At 41.1% G+C, this 12,500-nt stretch overlaps 1 protein-coding gene across 1 annotated transcript in view; it reads left to right on the forward strand.

Annotated features, from left to right (window-relative positions):
• LOC138017085 (cytoplasmic dynein 2 heavy chain 1-like) overlaps positions 1 to 12,500 on the forward strand; it is a 108,866-nt gene that overhangs the window by 43,565 nt on the left and 52,801 nt on the right. Inside the window, exons 19-29 of the mRNA XM_068864283.1 lie at positions 1,677 to 1,900; positions 2,681 to 2,813; positions 3,076 to 3,306; positions 3,662 to 3,787; positions 4,841 to 5,138; positions 6,746 to 6,984; positions 7,612 to 7,794; positions 8,926 to 9,149; positions 10,397 to 10,506; positions 11,331 to 11,539; positions 12,201 to 12,377. Coding sequence (XP_068720384.1) covers positions 1,677 to 1,900; positions 2,681 to 2,813; positions 3,076 to 3,306; positions 3,662 to 3,787; positions 4,841 to 5,138; positions 6,746 to 6,984; positions 7,612 to 7,794; positions 8,926 to 9,149; positions 10,397 to 10,506; positions 11,331 to 11,539; positions 12,201 to 12,377 — 2,154 coding nt within the window. The remainder of the gene's footprint in view (positions 1 to 1,676; positions 1,901 to 2,680; positions 2,814 to 3,075; positions 3,307 to 3,661; positions 3,788 to 4,840; positions 5,139 to 6,745; positions 6,985 to 7,611; positions 7,795 to 8,925; positions 9,150 to 10,396; positions 10,507 to 11,330; positions 11,540 to 12,200; positions 12,378 to 12,500) is intronic.

Below are 12,500 nucleotides of genomic sequence, written 5' to 3' on the forward strand. Positions count from 1 at the left end.
TATTTCATGTAATTGAACCAAAATGCCCAATAAAAAGCATGTGGCGGTGGTTTGATTGGGCAATGCACAATAGAAGGCACATGGCACTGTTTACATTGGTTAAAGCAAACCACATAGTCTAAAGTGCAAAGCACAACATCAACGAGAGCACTCTGCTGTGTTACTGAAGATCGATGTTGCATTGGCTTAATTGCTTTCTTCTTGGGGGGCTCAAAACACATTGAAAGGCACACACTTTTCGCGGTGGACCCACACTAAAATATGTCAAGCGTCAACTTTCAAACTGGTCGTTGCGCTAATTGAATGAAACTCAAATGCACTCCAATGTATTTGAAATGGACGCAACTATTACAAGAGATACAAGTCAAAAGACTAATTCTTCATTAAGCATGTACTTTATTGAGAACTACCCTGAAGATGACAGTGACAAATTTAATAAGCACCCAGCCTCGAATAAGCGCCCACCCTGAACGTCTAAAAATTAAATAAGCACCCTGGGCACTTAATCGAATTAATACGGTATCTGTGACTGTCAATGATAATAAAGACTTGATTCAAAGGAGAAAGACATATCTAATATGCAAAAGTTTGTTTACTTTAGTTGTGGCTTGCATGTGCATCGACATAGACGTGACCGAGCACCGAGCAGAATTACAGAGAAAGGGCTGAGACGTCTATTTTATAAAAACAGAAAAAGGGGCAGCGTCTAGTTTCAAATATGTTCTCTTAAGAGAACATTAATGGAAAAAATTACATAGAAAGACGTGTTGACGAAAGCAGTGCACTAGTCAAAGCTACTTATCAAAAAATATATTGTCGGCCAAAAAAGGCCTTCTTTTACTTGTTTGTGTAACTATCACAAGTGCATTTGCATTATTGAACGCTATTTTTGAGTAACGTAACCTGCTCGAAGGTTCTTATCTTAGACAATTGTAGACACACACAGCAAACTAAAAAATCCTTACTCAATTTATTACTCAAGCAGGAAACAAGTGCCGCCAAGTTGATCCGGCTTTTTCATCTGATGTCACAATAAGGAATGAATGAAAAGTGATGTAACAACCACCAAACAAACCAACTTGTTAACAGCGGTCATTAAGTTGCAGCTGATAATCCTGACAAACCCTTAAGGTGGTTCGCCAGAAATAGAACTTGTCATAGATTTCCGATGAAACTTCGCACACTTTAGTATTCACCTTCGCTCTTTCGAAACAAAAGGGTTAGCAGTTGCCACTCTGCTGCTACTTTTGCTAAAATAAATAAGGAAGTGACATAATTATTTTGTTTCTCGCCGAGAATTTTCTTTCAATCTGAAGAAAGCGTAATTTAGCTGCGATGTTACGTGCACAACTCCATTCCTTCGATCATTCGCAATTTTCAGAGGTTACTTTACACGCAAGTATTGCGGGCTCATATTGTTTTGCTAAACCGTTGACACCACAATGCAGCGCGACGATTTTGCGACTAAAATATGCGAAATTGCGACTGGATTTTTTCGTTAATTTCGAGCCGTGGTTCACTTCTTATTTTTGTTGATGTTGTCACTGCTTGAGATGGCTTATGTCGTCATAACATGCCTATTCTCTAAACAAATCTCACCTGAAAGATCCCTCTCCACCAGCGGAAGGTATCACCAGAACTTACAGGATCAATGATATCTCCTTTGTTTTTTCTAGGTGGGTGACAACCAATGCCTTCTCCAATCTCTCAAGGACTCTCCTTATTACAAAGGCTTTGAGGACAAGGCTTCATTGTGGGAGACTCGTTTGGCAGATCTGGATGAATACTTACACAACCTGAATCAAATCCAGAGAAAGTGGGTTTATCTGGAGCCCATCTTTGGCCGAGGTGCCCTTCCCCGGGAACAGGGAAGATTCAAGAGAGTCGATGACGATTTTAGGTTTGTTTTGAACTGTTACAAAAATTTAAGAAGAGTTGTGAAAATTCCGATCCTTCAACTCCCGAATTCCTTATCCGTCATGTTCATCTGCGACCTGTTTTATAATACTACCACGATAACCTGGTTGCACATTGATATTTATGCGTAATGTCAAATTAACTAGTACCTATTGGACTAGGGAGCTCCATTTGAAATAGTTGTCTTGTTCCTCACAATCTTATTTATGAGGAAAAGGTAATAGGATGGCTCATTGCTGAAAGCCGCCATTCAGTGTGACTCCAGGTGTCGTTCAGCGGCCCTCCAAATTAAACATTTCCAAATTCTGGGTCCATATGTACTCAGCGAATAGCCATTCATGGTGGTACCGTTGCCCAATAGACCCTTCTCCAAAATGGCGGAATGAGTTAAAATTGAACTGAATGAAAAACTGATACCAGAAATAGAAAAAGCACCTTTATATTACTACCCCTGCAAGTTTTCAGCGTATTAGGTATTATATCAGCTGAGAAAATGTAACTTGACATTTGACAAAATTACAGTCGTTTGTATGACGTGGGGAATATGCCATACCCCCAATCATACAAACGTCTGTAAATTTTTGGTCTCTCGACTTACATTTTCTCCGCTGATATTACACCTGATATGCCGAAACTTTGCAGGGTTACTGAAGTAAATGTGCTCTTTCTATTTCTGGTATTAGTTTTTAATTTTAACCTATTTGAATTGAAGGGTCTATTCCAATGTATGCATCTTTGATTTATCTCTGTTTGTTCTGTACAGGGCCATCATGCAAGATGTTGCTAACGATAACAGAGTGCTGTCGTTAGTCGGTCAGTCAGGAATACGTAACACCTTAGTAACTCTCCTGGATCAGCTGCAGAGATGCCAGAAATCTCTTAATGAGTTCTTAGAGGTATCAATAGATATCAAGAACAAAATATAGTTTTCCTTTCAACTTTCGTTCGTTAAAGTGTGACATCTTCGGCTTGTAAAGTTTGTTTTTCCGACTTTCCCACTTGTGTTTTCCCACGCTTTTCGCAGGCGACATGTATTATTAAGTCATGATTGGCTCATTTAATAGTCTTCCACTCTTTTGATTGGCCAAGTCACTAACCGTATTCGTTGAAAAATTCTCCAATCGTGCTTATCCCTTTGGTTGACCTTGAATTTAACAGGAAAAACGAGCACTGTTTCCAAGGTTTTACTTCATCGGCGATGACGATTTGCTGGAGATTCTTGGCCAAGCCACCAATCCACTGGTCATTCAGTCTCACTTAAAGAAGCTTTTTGCTGGAATTCACAATGTCGCTTTTGATGAGGGATGCAAGACCATTGTGGCTATGAAATCTCTCGATGGAGAAGTGGTACCTCTTAAAAGGCCGGTCACCATTACTCCGGAGGTGGAGGTATGAAGAATGTTATACCAAGTCCATTGTAATGTCTCAATCTTTGACTGTTGGTTCGTTCAATTCTTTTTCACTGACATTTTTTAATCTCATGTCTTTTCTCACGACAACTCAGACTTTGTTTTCACGTTCACCAAGAGTGAACAATTCGTCAGATGAGGTTAACCAAGATGTTATAATTTACAATGTCCAAGGTCGCTGATTGGCTTGAAGAATTAGGCTGCCTTTCGATTGGTCGCAATCCAATTTAAGTTAACCAATCAATTCTTATAAAAAGTTTCTAGCCAATCATTTTTGCCACGTCTTAATGCTTTAGTGCAATTTCTTCCTCACCTTTGTCGTTTTTCATTGTCAGGTGTGGCTTGGCGATCTCGCTAATGAAATGAAAGACACCCTAAAGCAGTTACTGGTCGATTGCCTCAGCGCCAGTAAGAGGGGAGCAGCAGGGGGAGGCGTTGACCCTTCCAAGTTTCCCTCACAGGTCAGTCCCCCCCCCCCTTTTTTGGACCATTTTTCCCCCAAGAAATAATATCGAAGACGTTTACATCCAGACATTGTTTAGACGAGCTTATTTCCACTGCCTTTCTTTAATAATATGGTGTAGCCAGTACACTGACACAACCAGACTTTTGTGAGAGGAGCACTTTCGTCGTCTCAATCCCCAAGCTTTTTACCGCACGACATTCTCGAGCAAATCGAAGCAAACCATTTGGGATAGAAATTCACTCCACTGACGTCAAAGACTGCTTTGCATTGTGATAGCTCCTTGAAAATAGCGATGGAAAGTAATTTGTAACGTCAACCTGGTATGGAATCCATTTTCCTTTCATTACTTGGTTATAGATCAAAGTATGACCACTTTTCCCGTCTTTCAAAGCGAATAGAAAAAGTGGATTTTCAATGAAAAGCTTTTAAGAACAACACAATTTATTTGGGCCGATTTCAGAGAATAAATAAAGTGGAAAATTCTGTTGACGTGATAGGCACTTTAATGTTCACAAGAATGCTTCTTAAGCATTGGCGCATATTAATCCAATCGATCAGTCAAGAAATCAGCAATGGATACTGCAAGTGCATTGCATAATTTATCTCTGAAATTTGAGCAAGACTTTACCTGACAATCTCTGAGTAACGTTGCTTAAGAAATTTGAAATTTGACAAATAAGATATGAACTTATTAGCTCTGTTGCCACGAGATAATTTTTCAGTGTTTGATGGGTAATATTCACTGATTATGATAGAGGCCACAAAACGTAAAACTGAAGATATAAGATTGACGGATTTTTCTAACTTTTGAAGTCACTTTATCGCACGACATCTGTCATGTTCTGTAAGCAAATTCGTATGTTATTGTAAAAAGGTAAACTATAAACAAGGACGTCGCCATGCAGAAACTCGCCTGCCAGAGCATCAGAACAAGACGGGAATCCGACGACATGACCTTCTCGTGTCGTTTGGGGACTTTTGAAGTGTTGTGCAATCGTATGAAGTGTTTGTTAACCGTTTGTTGAATGTGGGGCACTTTTTTCTTTAGATTCTCTGCCTTGCTGAACAAATCCAGTTCACGGAACGCTGTGAGGCTGCCATAAAGAGCAACAGTCTTCAAGAATTTCAGATTGAGATGGAATCGCAGCTTGAATCTTATACGAATACAGAGATTGGCGGAGGGGATTCCCCTGATTCGGAGTCTCGTGTTCTCGAACTGAAACTGAAGGCCTTGATCCTGGATACGATTCATTCCATTGATGTGGTGCAAAAGTTAATTGAACACGGAGTAAAGTCTGTTGATGAGTGGATGTGGCAGAAGCAACTTAGATTTTACATGCAGAAACGTGAGTATCGGTTCTTTTGGAAGTAAGAATGATCATACTGAGCAGTATAGAGACAAAGTGAAAAGGTCGGGAGAATCCAGACATGATCAGGAATGGAACCACCCTGTTGGCAGAGCTTTTCTTAACTCGACGAGAAAGAAAGAACTCTGCAGAATCGTGTAAAATCTGCGCAAGCCGTTGCTTGGAGATAGTTTCAAACCCCAGGCCAAGTCTCTATTGCACTCCTGGATGCCATAAGACCATCCCCTTTTTTTCTCCGTTTAGCGTCGTCCGTCCGACCGACCCAAATTTCTGGCATTTTCCAAACAAGAAAAAAATTAGGTAACGACGTTTTTAAGCCATTTTTATGTTGCATAGGAGTTTCGGTGGTTGATCCTTTTTCCCACGCAGTCATAATTTTGCAACAACATCCACCAACTTTTCCGCCATATTGATTTTGGATTCACGTCTTGTTGTTTTCCTGCCTCCACAGCTGATGCTAGGGTACCAGGCCTCCGATTCCGAGAATGCTTATCATTTTTTTAGGTGTTTTTGTTTTTTTTTTTTCAATCCAACCGACCGACCCAATATCAGGAAACGCATTCGACGGTAAACGAAAAAAAATGGGGGGGGGGATAGCCTAATAGCGACCTTCAGATTGGAGTACGAGTTTTCTGTACTGGGCATTTTTGAAATGCGCGCGCTCAGAACTGAGAACTCGTACTCGTACTCCAACGTCCCTATTGATTTTCGGACTGAAGGCTCGATTTTGACCTTCGCCTCGTGAAAAATATGATGCGCGCGCTGCCAGAACCAGTTTGACCGGAGTGACTAGCCCAGAAACTTGGGCTACGTCGACTTAAAGCCTTGGCACGATTTCTTCAGGGACTCTCTTGCTCGCCATCTGGTGAGTTTTTGAGAGGCTCTGCTCGCAGGGTGAACTTGAACCCATGGTAGTGCAATTTAAGTGGACACTCCTCTACCAACGGTGCCATCGCTTTTCGCGAACTGGGAGCTTGTCAATTCCAAATTAATTAACGTTGTACACGTGGATAAACAAATTCCTATTAGCTTTGAAAATCGAATCACAGATAAAACTCTAAACCCTTGAAGGGGTTATGTCAGGCAAAATGATGTAATGTCAGGACACCCAAAATGCCCATGAAGTACAATGAGACATCACAGTAACCACTTAAAACTGTTGAAAAACATAAAAGAAATACAGCAAAAGAAAGAGAAGCATTGATGGACACAAATGGACAAGATTGAAACGGATTGAATTTGGGTAATCAGTTTCAAGTTTATGGCAAATCTCCTGGATAAAGGTCGTTTTTGCTCAGTATCATCTTGTTTGTGATGTAACATTTTCGAGTTTTAAACTCATGATTAACTAAAGATTTCCCCGAATCACCCGAAAATGACGTGGCATAACCCCTTTAAAACCCTTACAGATTGCTGGTATATAATCGACGGATATCTCCCAAGTCACCCTTTTCTTTCCCTTTTACCTTGGGTCATCATAATTCGGGGCTCCTCTCTGGCGATGAAATAACTCATCTATCCACAGCAGGCATGTGGTGGTTTTACGCTGCTCTTTGTGAGATGATTGCAATTTCTTCCTTTCATAGAAATTTGCTTGATAAGAATGTGTGACGCGGAATTCCACTACACGTATGAATATCAAGGCAATGCAGCCAAACTCGTACACACCCCGCTCACGGACAAGTGTTACCTGACTTTGACCCAGGGAATGCACATGGGACTTGGAGGAAACCCATACGGCCCTGCGGGCACAGGAAAGACGGAATCAGTCAAGGCGCTAGGTGGCTTGTTTGGAAGACAGGTCCTGGTGTTTAACTGCGATGAGGTATGCAATAAATTGTTATAAGTTTCAGAAACATAGCTCTCTAGAAGAATATTAGGCAAACACTCAATTTTGACTTATCAAGGGTAAATGGCGGAGTTAAAGTAACCATCTTTTCGGTTTAGAATTGTTTTTTATTGAGTTTCTTGTGACCTGAACCAAAGGGATGACCTTTTCACAGGTTGAAATAAACCAATCACATCTCAAAGCAAATCAGAAGGGGTTAGCAAAGGCGGTATAAAGGAAAATCAAATGGTATCGTTATCCAATGGCAGAATATTTTGTAACCATTCACTCACTAATACAAACTATTTCACCTGAAAACACAAAAGAAGCAGCGCATGCGCACGAGTTGACAAACCAAACTTTGTTTTTCTTCTTTTTTAGGGCGTGAGGAGTGGGTCGGGGTTAACCCGGTCAAAATAAAGGAAACTCCGTCGATAAGTGGCAATTGATTGGGGCCAATCTTTGAGTATTTCTCAGCGAATATCTTCGAGAAAATGGTCGTGAGATGTTATCTAACCGTTTTAGAAAGGGAAGGGAGGGGGCCATTGCATTCACTCTTTCCGTTTAGAGCATGTGAGGAAAAATCGCCATGGCGGGTATTAATCTATTCTGACACATGTTTAGGGCATTGATGTGAAGTCGATGGGTCGTATCTTCATTGGATTGGTGAAGTGTGGAGCCTGGGGCTGCTTTGATGAATTTAACCGTTTAGAGGAAGCTGTCTTATCAGCAGTATCCATGCAAATTCAGACAATACAGGCTGCACTCAAAAGCAAACTACCCTCAACTGAGCTGCTTGGAAGACAGGCATGTGACGGTGAACTTTACCCCTCGCAGGCGGTGAAATACTCAAGGGATCATGTAGTAGCTCTTGTAACGAACAATATAATGGGCTTACTACCCAAACCAAAGAGAAGGCACTCGTGAATTATTCTTAAAACAATAGTACCTGTCATAAAACCTTATGAAATCCAGCTTACATTGCTTTCACATTACCTTTCTAGAGTGTTCCCGGCTTCCTTCGCGCATTCTCTGGTTTCTTACCTCGCCGCCTTCCATTTATGCCCACAAATGCCCTTAAATAGATCAACCCCCAAATTGAAATCCAACGCGAAATGTTTCTTGAAGTCTAAGCATTTGCTCCCTGTTTCCAGTAATAAGGTTATAGTGTTATGGCTTAGCATTATTAGGTTAGAATATCTGTAGTTGAGGAGCACAGAAAAGGGGACACTTTGTAGCATTAGTTGCCTGTATTTCTAGAGTGATGAAGTTTAGGAGAATAGCAAGGATCACTTCGCGACGCTTATCCAAATTGACGCGCATGTAAGCAATTATCCTACGTGGGACATGTCGCGTCTTCTGCACAACTTGCGTTGTACTGTTTGCTGTAGCATTAGTGAAAGTGTACTAAATCTTCACACAACATTTATTCAGTGTGTCTCGAATGCTCTTTCGAGATATTTCTGTGTACATGAAATCATACCGGTCTTTCCAATGAAAGTCTTTCAGACATCGCAAAAACACAGCAGAACGACAAGAAAAAGATTGCTTCCTGGTGTCAACGTTGTTGCATGGAATTTCCCAACAACGTCAGCCTGTCGGTCAATCAGCTAATTTGGTTATTTTGCTGCTTCTGAGTGGCTTCATAAGATACGCACGCTTTTTTGAAAGATAACGCTGAAGTTTCTCTTCAAGACTAAATATTATCTATATGGGGTTAGAGTATGGGTCACCATTCGTCTCCTTCAGAAGTAAAGTTGGGTGATACATTTAACATACAGGGCGTGTATCTTTTTCCTGTACAATCCTGGCTTTTCTTACCCATTCTTGCGCAAATATTGCTACGTCAATAAATGCAATACTAACTCTCAGCCTTTATCTGGCTTACGATGAACTGGAGAGCCTCTTAGAACTAATATTCTGCTGTCTTCTTTAAAGGTGGATTTAGATCCTAACTCGGGTATCTTCATCACCTTGAACCCCGCTGGTAAGGGCTACGGGGGGCGTCAAAAGCTCCCTGATAATCTCAAGCAACTTTTCCGTCCGGTTGCCATGTCCCGGCCTGATAATGAACTCATTGCTGAGGTGATCATGTTTTCTGAAGGATTCAAAGAAGCGAAGAGCTTGGGAAGAAAGCTGGTTGCAATCTTCAATTTGTCAAAGTAAGATGCTAATCGTGATGTGTCGATGTGGTCCATGGACCTTTTGAAAAAAGGGAAGAGTGGTATAGTGTCTGATGTGTCACCAGGATTTATCTGACCTAAACATACGCGTAGAAGTTGGACAATGTCACCTTATTTTAAGCGATGTCTTAATCATGAGTTGAGAATTAACCTCTGGTCGTGTCCATGATGATGTCGATGACGATGACTGGTCTCGTGTAGCCTTGTTTAGGATACCGTTGTTATGGTTCAATTTGATATTTGTTAAAAAATGTTTCAACTATTTTAATTTAGATATTTCCTTTGTTTTAGATTTTGAAAGCGAATATTTGACAAAGCAAAGAAAAGCAAAATTGAACTTAGTTTAGTAAGCCAAGAAAAAAAATAAACCACGACAGCTTCATGTTCCCAGGGTTTGCCACATTTTGCTTAAGAAAATCGAGACCTGTGATGTAATAGGTGACTAATTTGGGTTTGCTTGTAGATAGCCGAGGGTGTAGCAATTTTCATAGTTAAGTTGCTCATTGTCATTTACACCCCAACCAGAGGTTTATTGGGTGTTAAAACAATGACTTCTTTTGTTCAGAGGTTATCCAATTTTTAAGATCCAAATAAAATTCACGTACCTGTTTGCAAACAGAGAACATCGCTATTTAAAATTACAAGCTTGATTCCAAGTAAAGATACAATGTTATGGTCTGCCTGGAGGGAACTTCCACTCCTACTAAAAACTTAAAACCAGAGGAAATAACGTTTAAAACCAAATCTAGCAATGCTATGATCCTCGCAGTTATGGACGCAATTTTAGCAATTGCGTAGAGAAGCCTGAAAAATTCAGGACTACAACAGGGTTTGAACCCGTGACCTCGCGATACCGGTGCGACGCTCTAACCAACTAAACTATGAAGCCAATGACATTGGGAGCTGGTCATTTGTGGGTTCTAATTGTCCCGTGAGGAATGAATCAATGAACGAAATGATGCGCAGTTCAGTATATGGTTCATGTCATGTACCATTTCCTTCATTAAAACCAAATCTGTTTGGAAACGTTTTAAAAAAAGACGTATGTTTTGGCGTCGTCCCAGAAAGTTGAAAACGAAACTAGCGATTCTGAATTTCATTTACTTTGGGTACAAATGTCCAACAAATTTAATGATGAACATTATTTCGTTTTGTTTTAATTTTCGCCCTTTTGTTGAAGTGGATGTTCCCTTTAACAAATTTGTGATTACCTTGTCTTTGAATAGGGAGCTACTGTCACAGCAGCAACATTACGACTGGGGTCTGCGTGCTCTGAAGACGGTGCTGAGAGGTTGTGGAAACCTCTTGCAGTCACATAAACAAAACAACGGACAAGGTAGATTCATATGTGAAAACGAAAAAGGGTGTGAATCACACATAAACCTTCAGGCAGTTAACAAGTATTCGCAGATCCTTCAGCCTAGCTCTGTGCAAGGGAGAGGGGAGGGGGTGGGGGGGCTTGACACTTTTGAGTCCAAGTGGTAATCAGTAAAGGGTGCTTTCACTGCCTTGACCTTAGTTAAATCCAAGTATTTGTTCAACGAAAAACCGACTTCGTTGCAAAATTATTTTCATTCTGCCCAAAGTGAGTGAAGTTTTGATTTTCGGAAGGAAGCCTTTATCGTATTGAGCACGAAATATGAATTCATGCATGTTCGCACGGCTCACGGTGGACTATTACTAGACAAAGGAGAGTGATTCTTTGTGTGACTTGCTAAATTGTCTGCCTATTGTTGGTTTTCACTCACGTGATCAACAGCCATGTTTTTCAACGAAAACAAAAGGAAGCGTTTGCATAATAATAGAGTTCAATTCCCGGAGGATTTGGTCGGGGCACCAACATGGCCGCCTTTTCTTTGTTTAGGGGCACCAACATGGCGGTCGTGACGTCATGTGAAAACCAAGAATTTCTCTGGAGAGGTTGTCGAATACAGCGACAAAATGAGATTCGCATTACTTTATGTAGGCGTTGCAAAGTGACCCTTTAACCACGACGTTAACCGGAGGCCTAACAAAAAAGTAATACATGAAGTTCTTAGGCTTAAGGAGACACCTTTTGACACATTGTGACGCGTACGCAAAGAACCATGAAAATCATTATGCAGCTGAGTTTATTGGACATTTATCAAGATGTTATGATTTGCAATTCCGTTAATGTAGTGAATGCAAAGGCGGAAGCCCGTCTTGTGGTCCAAGCTCTGCGCGTGAACACCTTGTCCAAGCTGACATTTGCAGATTCAAAGCGGTTCGACGCACTTGTCCGTGATATTTTTCCTGGCGTGGACTTCAAAGGAGTCGAGTACGCCGAGTTGGCGGACGCTTTGCGAGCTGCTGCACAGGAATGCAACCTCATGGTTATGGAGACCCAGGTGCGTCACCTTTCTTAAGACGTGTCTATCTTCTTCCCAGTAATTCGTTTTTCATAGGACCGCGATAATAAAAAAAGCCAGCTACTTTGTCGATTTCGTGGATTTCCCGAAGAGTATTGCCTCACGCCGCACACCTGACGTAGCCGCATATTTTCTACTCCCCTTTCCCCCCTCCCCCCGTTTTTTTCCCTTTTATCCACGGTGGTTGCAAAAGAGAGAGGTTACCAAGTCTTTCTTTGTCGCGAAGCCACTCACATTGTGGAACGTGACATTTGGACAACCATTTACACGCCTTTTTGGTTAGAGATCTAAACTCCTTTCTGTTGGTTCGTCTTATTTGTTCGCGTTATTTCGTAGCTCCATTTCTTGTGGTTAGTTTTTGAATCATGATCACGCATGGTTCGGTTTTCAAATTTCAGAATAAGTCTTTGATGCTGTGATGCGCTCATTTCGTTTTCAAGCAAACACATTTTTGGTAAATTCTCGGTTCTTTCCATTGTTTAAATTGGGTTATCAAAAAAAGATGTCGTTTCTCAGTAGTTTTTAAGGGCTATTTTGTCGATCGAACGTTTAAACTTCAAATTTCCCGCGTAGGCATTAGATCAATTGAAAGACTCCTTTAATGTTCACTTGCCTTCAACTTCCTTGTATTTTATACCAGGTCAAAAAGGCCCTTGAATTGTACGAACAGCTTCGTCAACGGATGGGTGTGGTGGTCATCGGTCCCTCGGGCTCAGGAAAGAGTACCATTTGGAGACTGCTGCGGTTGGCCCTGGGTAAAGTGGGACAAACAGTCAAGCATTACACTATGAACCCAAAAGCAATGCCTCGGACTCAGGTGTGTGCATCGTGTAATTAACAATTCATTGCAGTGGAGGTAAATATCCACCACTTTCACCGACACTGAGGTGAATAATTGTTTTAGTATATACCACGCACGCTGAGTAACAAGCGAGCCAAA

This window comes from Montipora capricornis, chromosome 9, assembly GCF_036669925.1.
Source record: "Montipora capricornis isolate CH-2021 chromosome 9, ASM3666992v2, whole genome shotgun sequence".
NCBI classification, from domain to species: Eukaryota; Metazoa; Cnidaria; class Anthozoa; order Scleractinia; family Acroporidae; genus Montipora; species Montipora capricornis.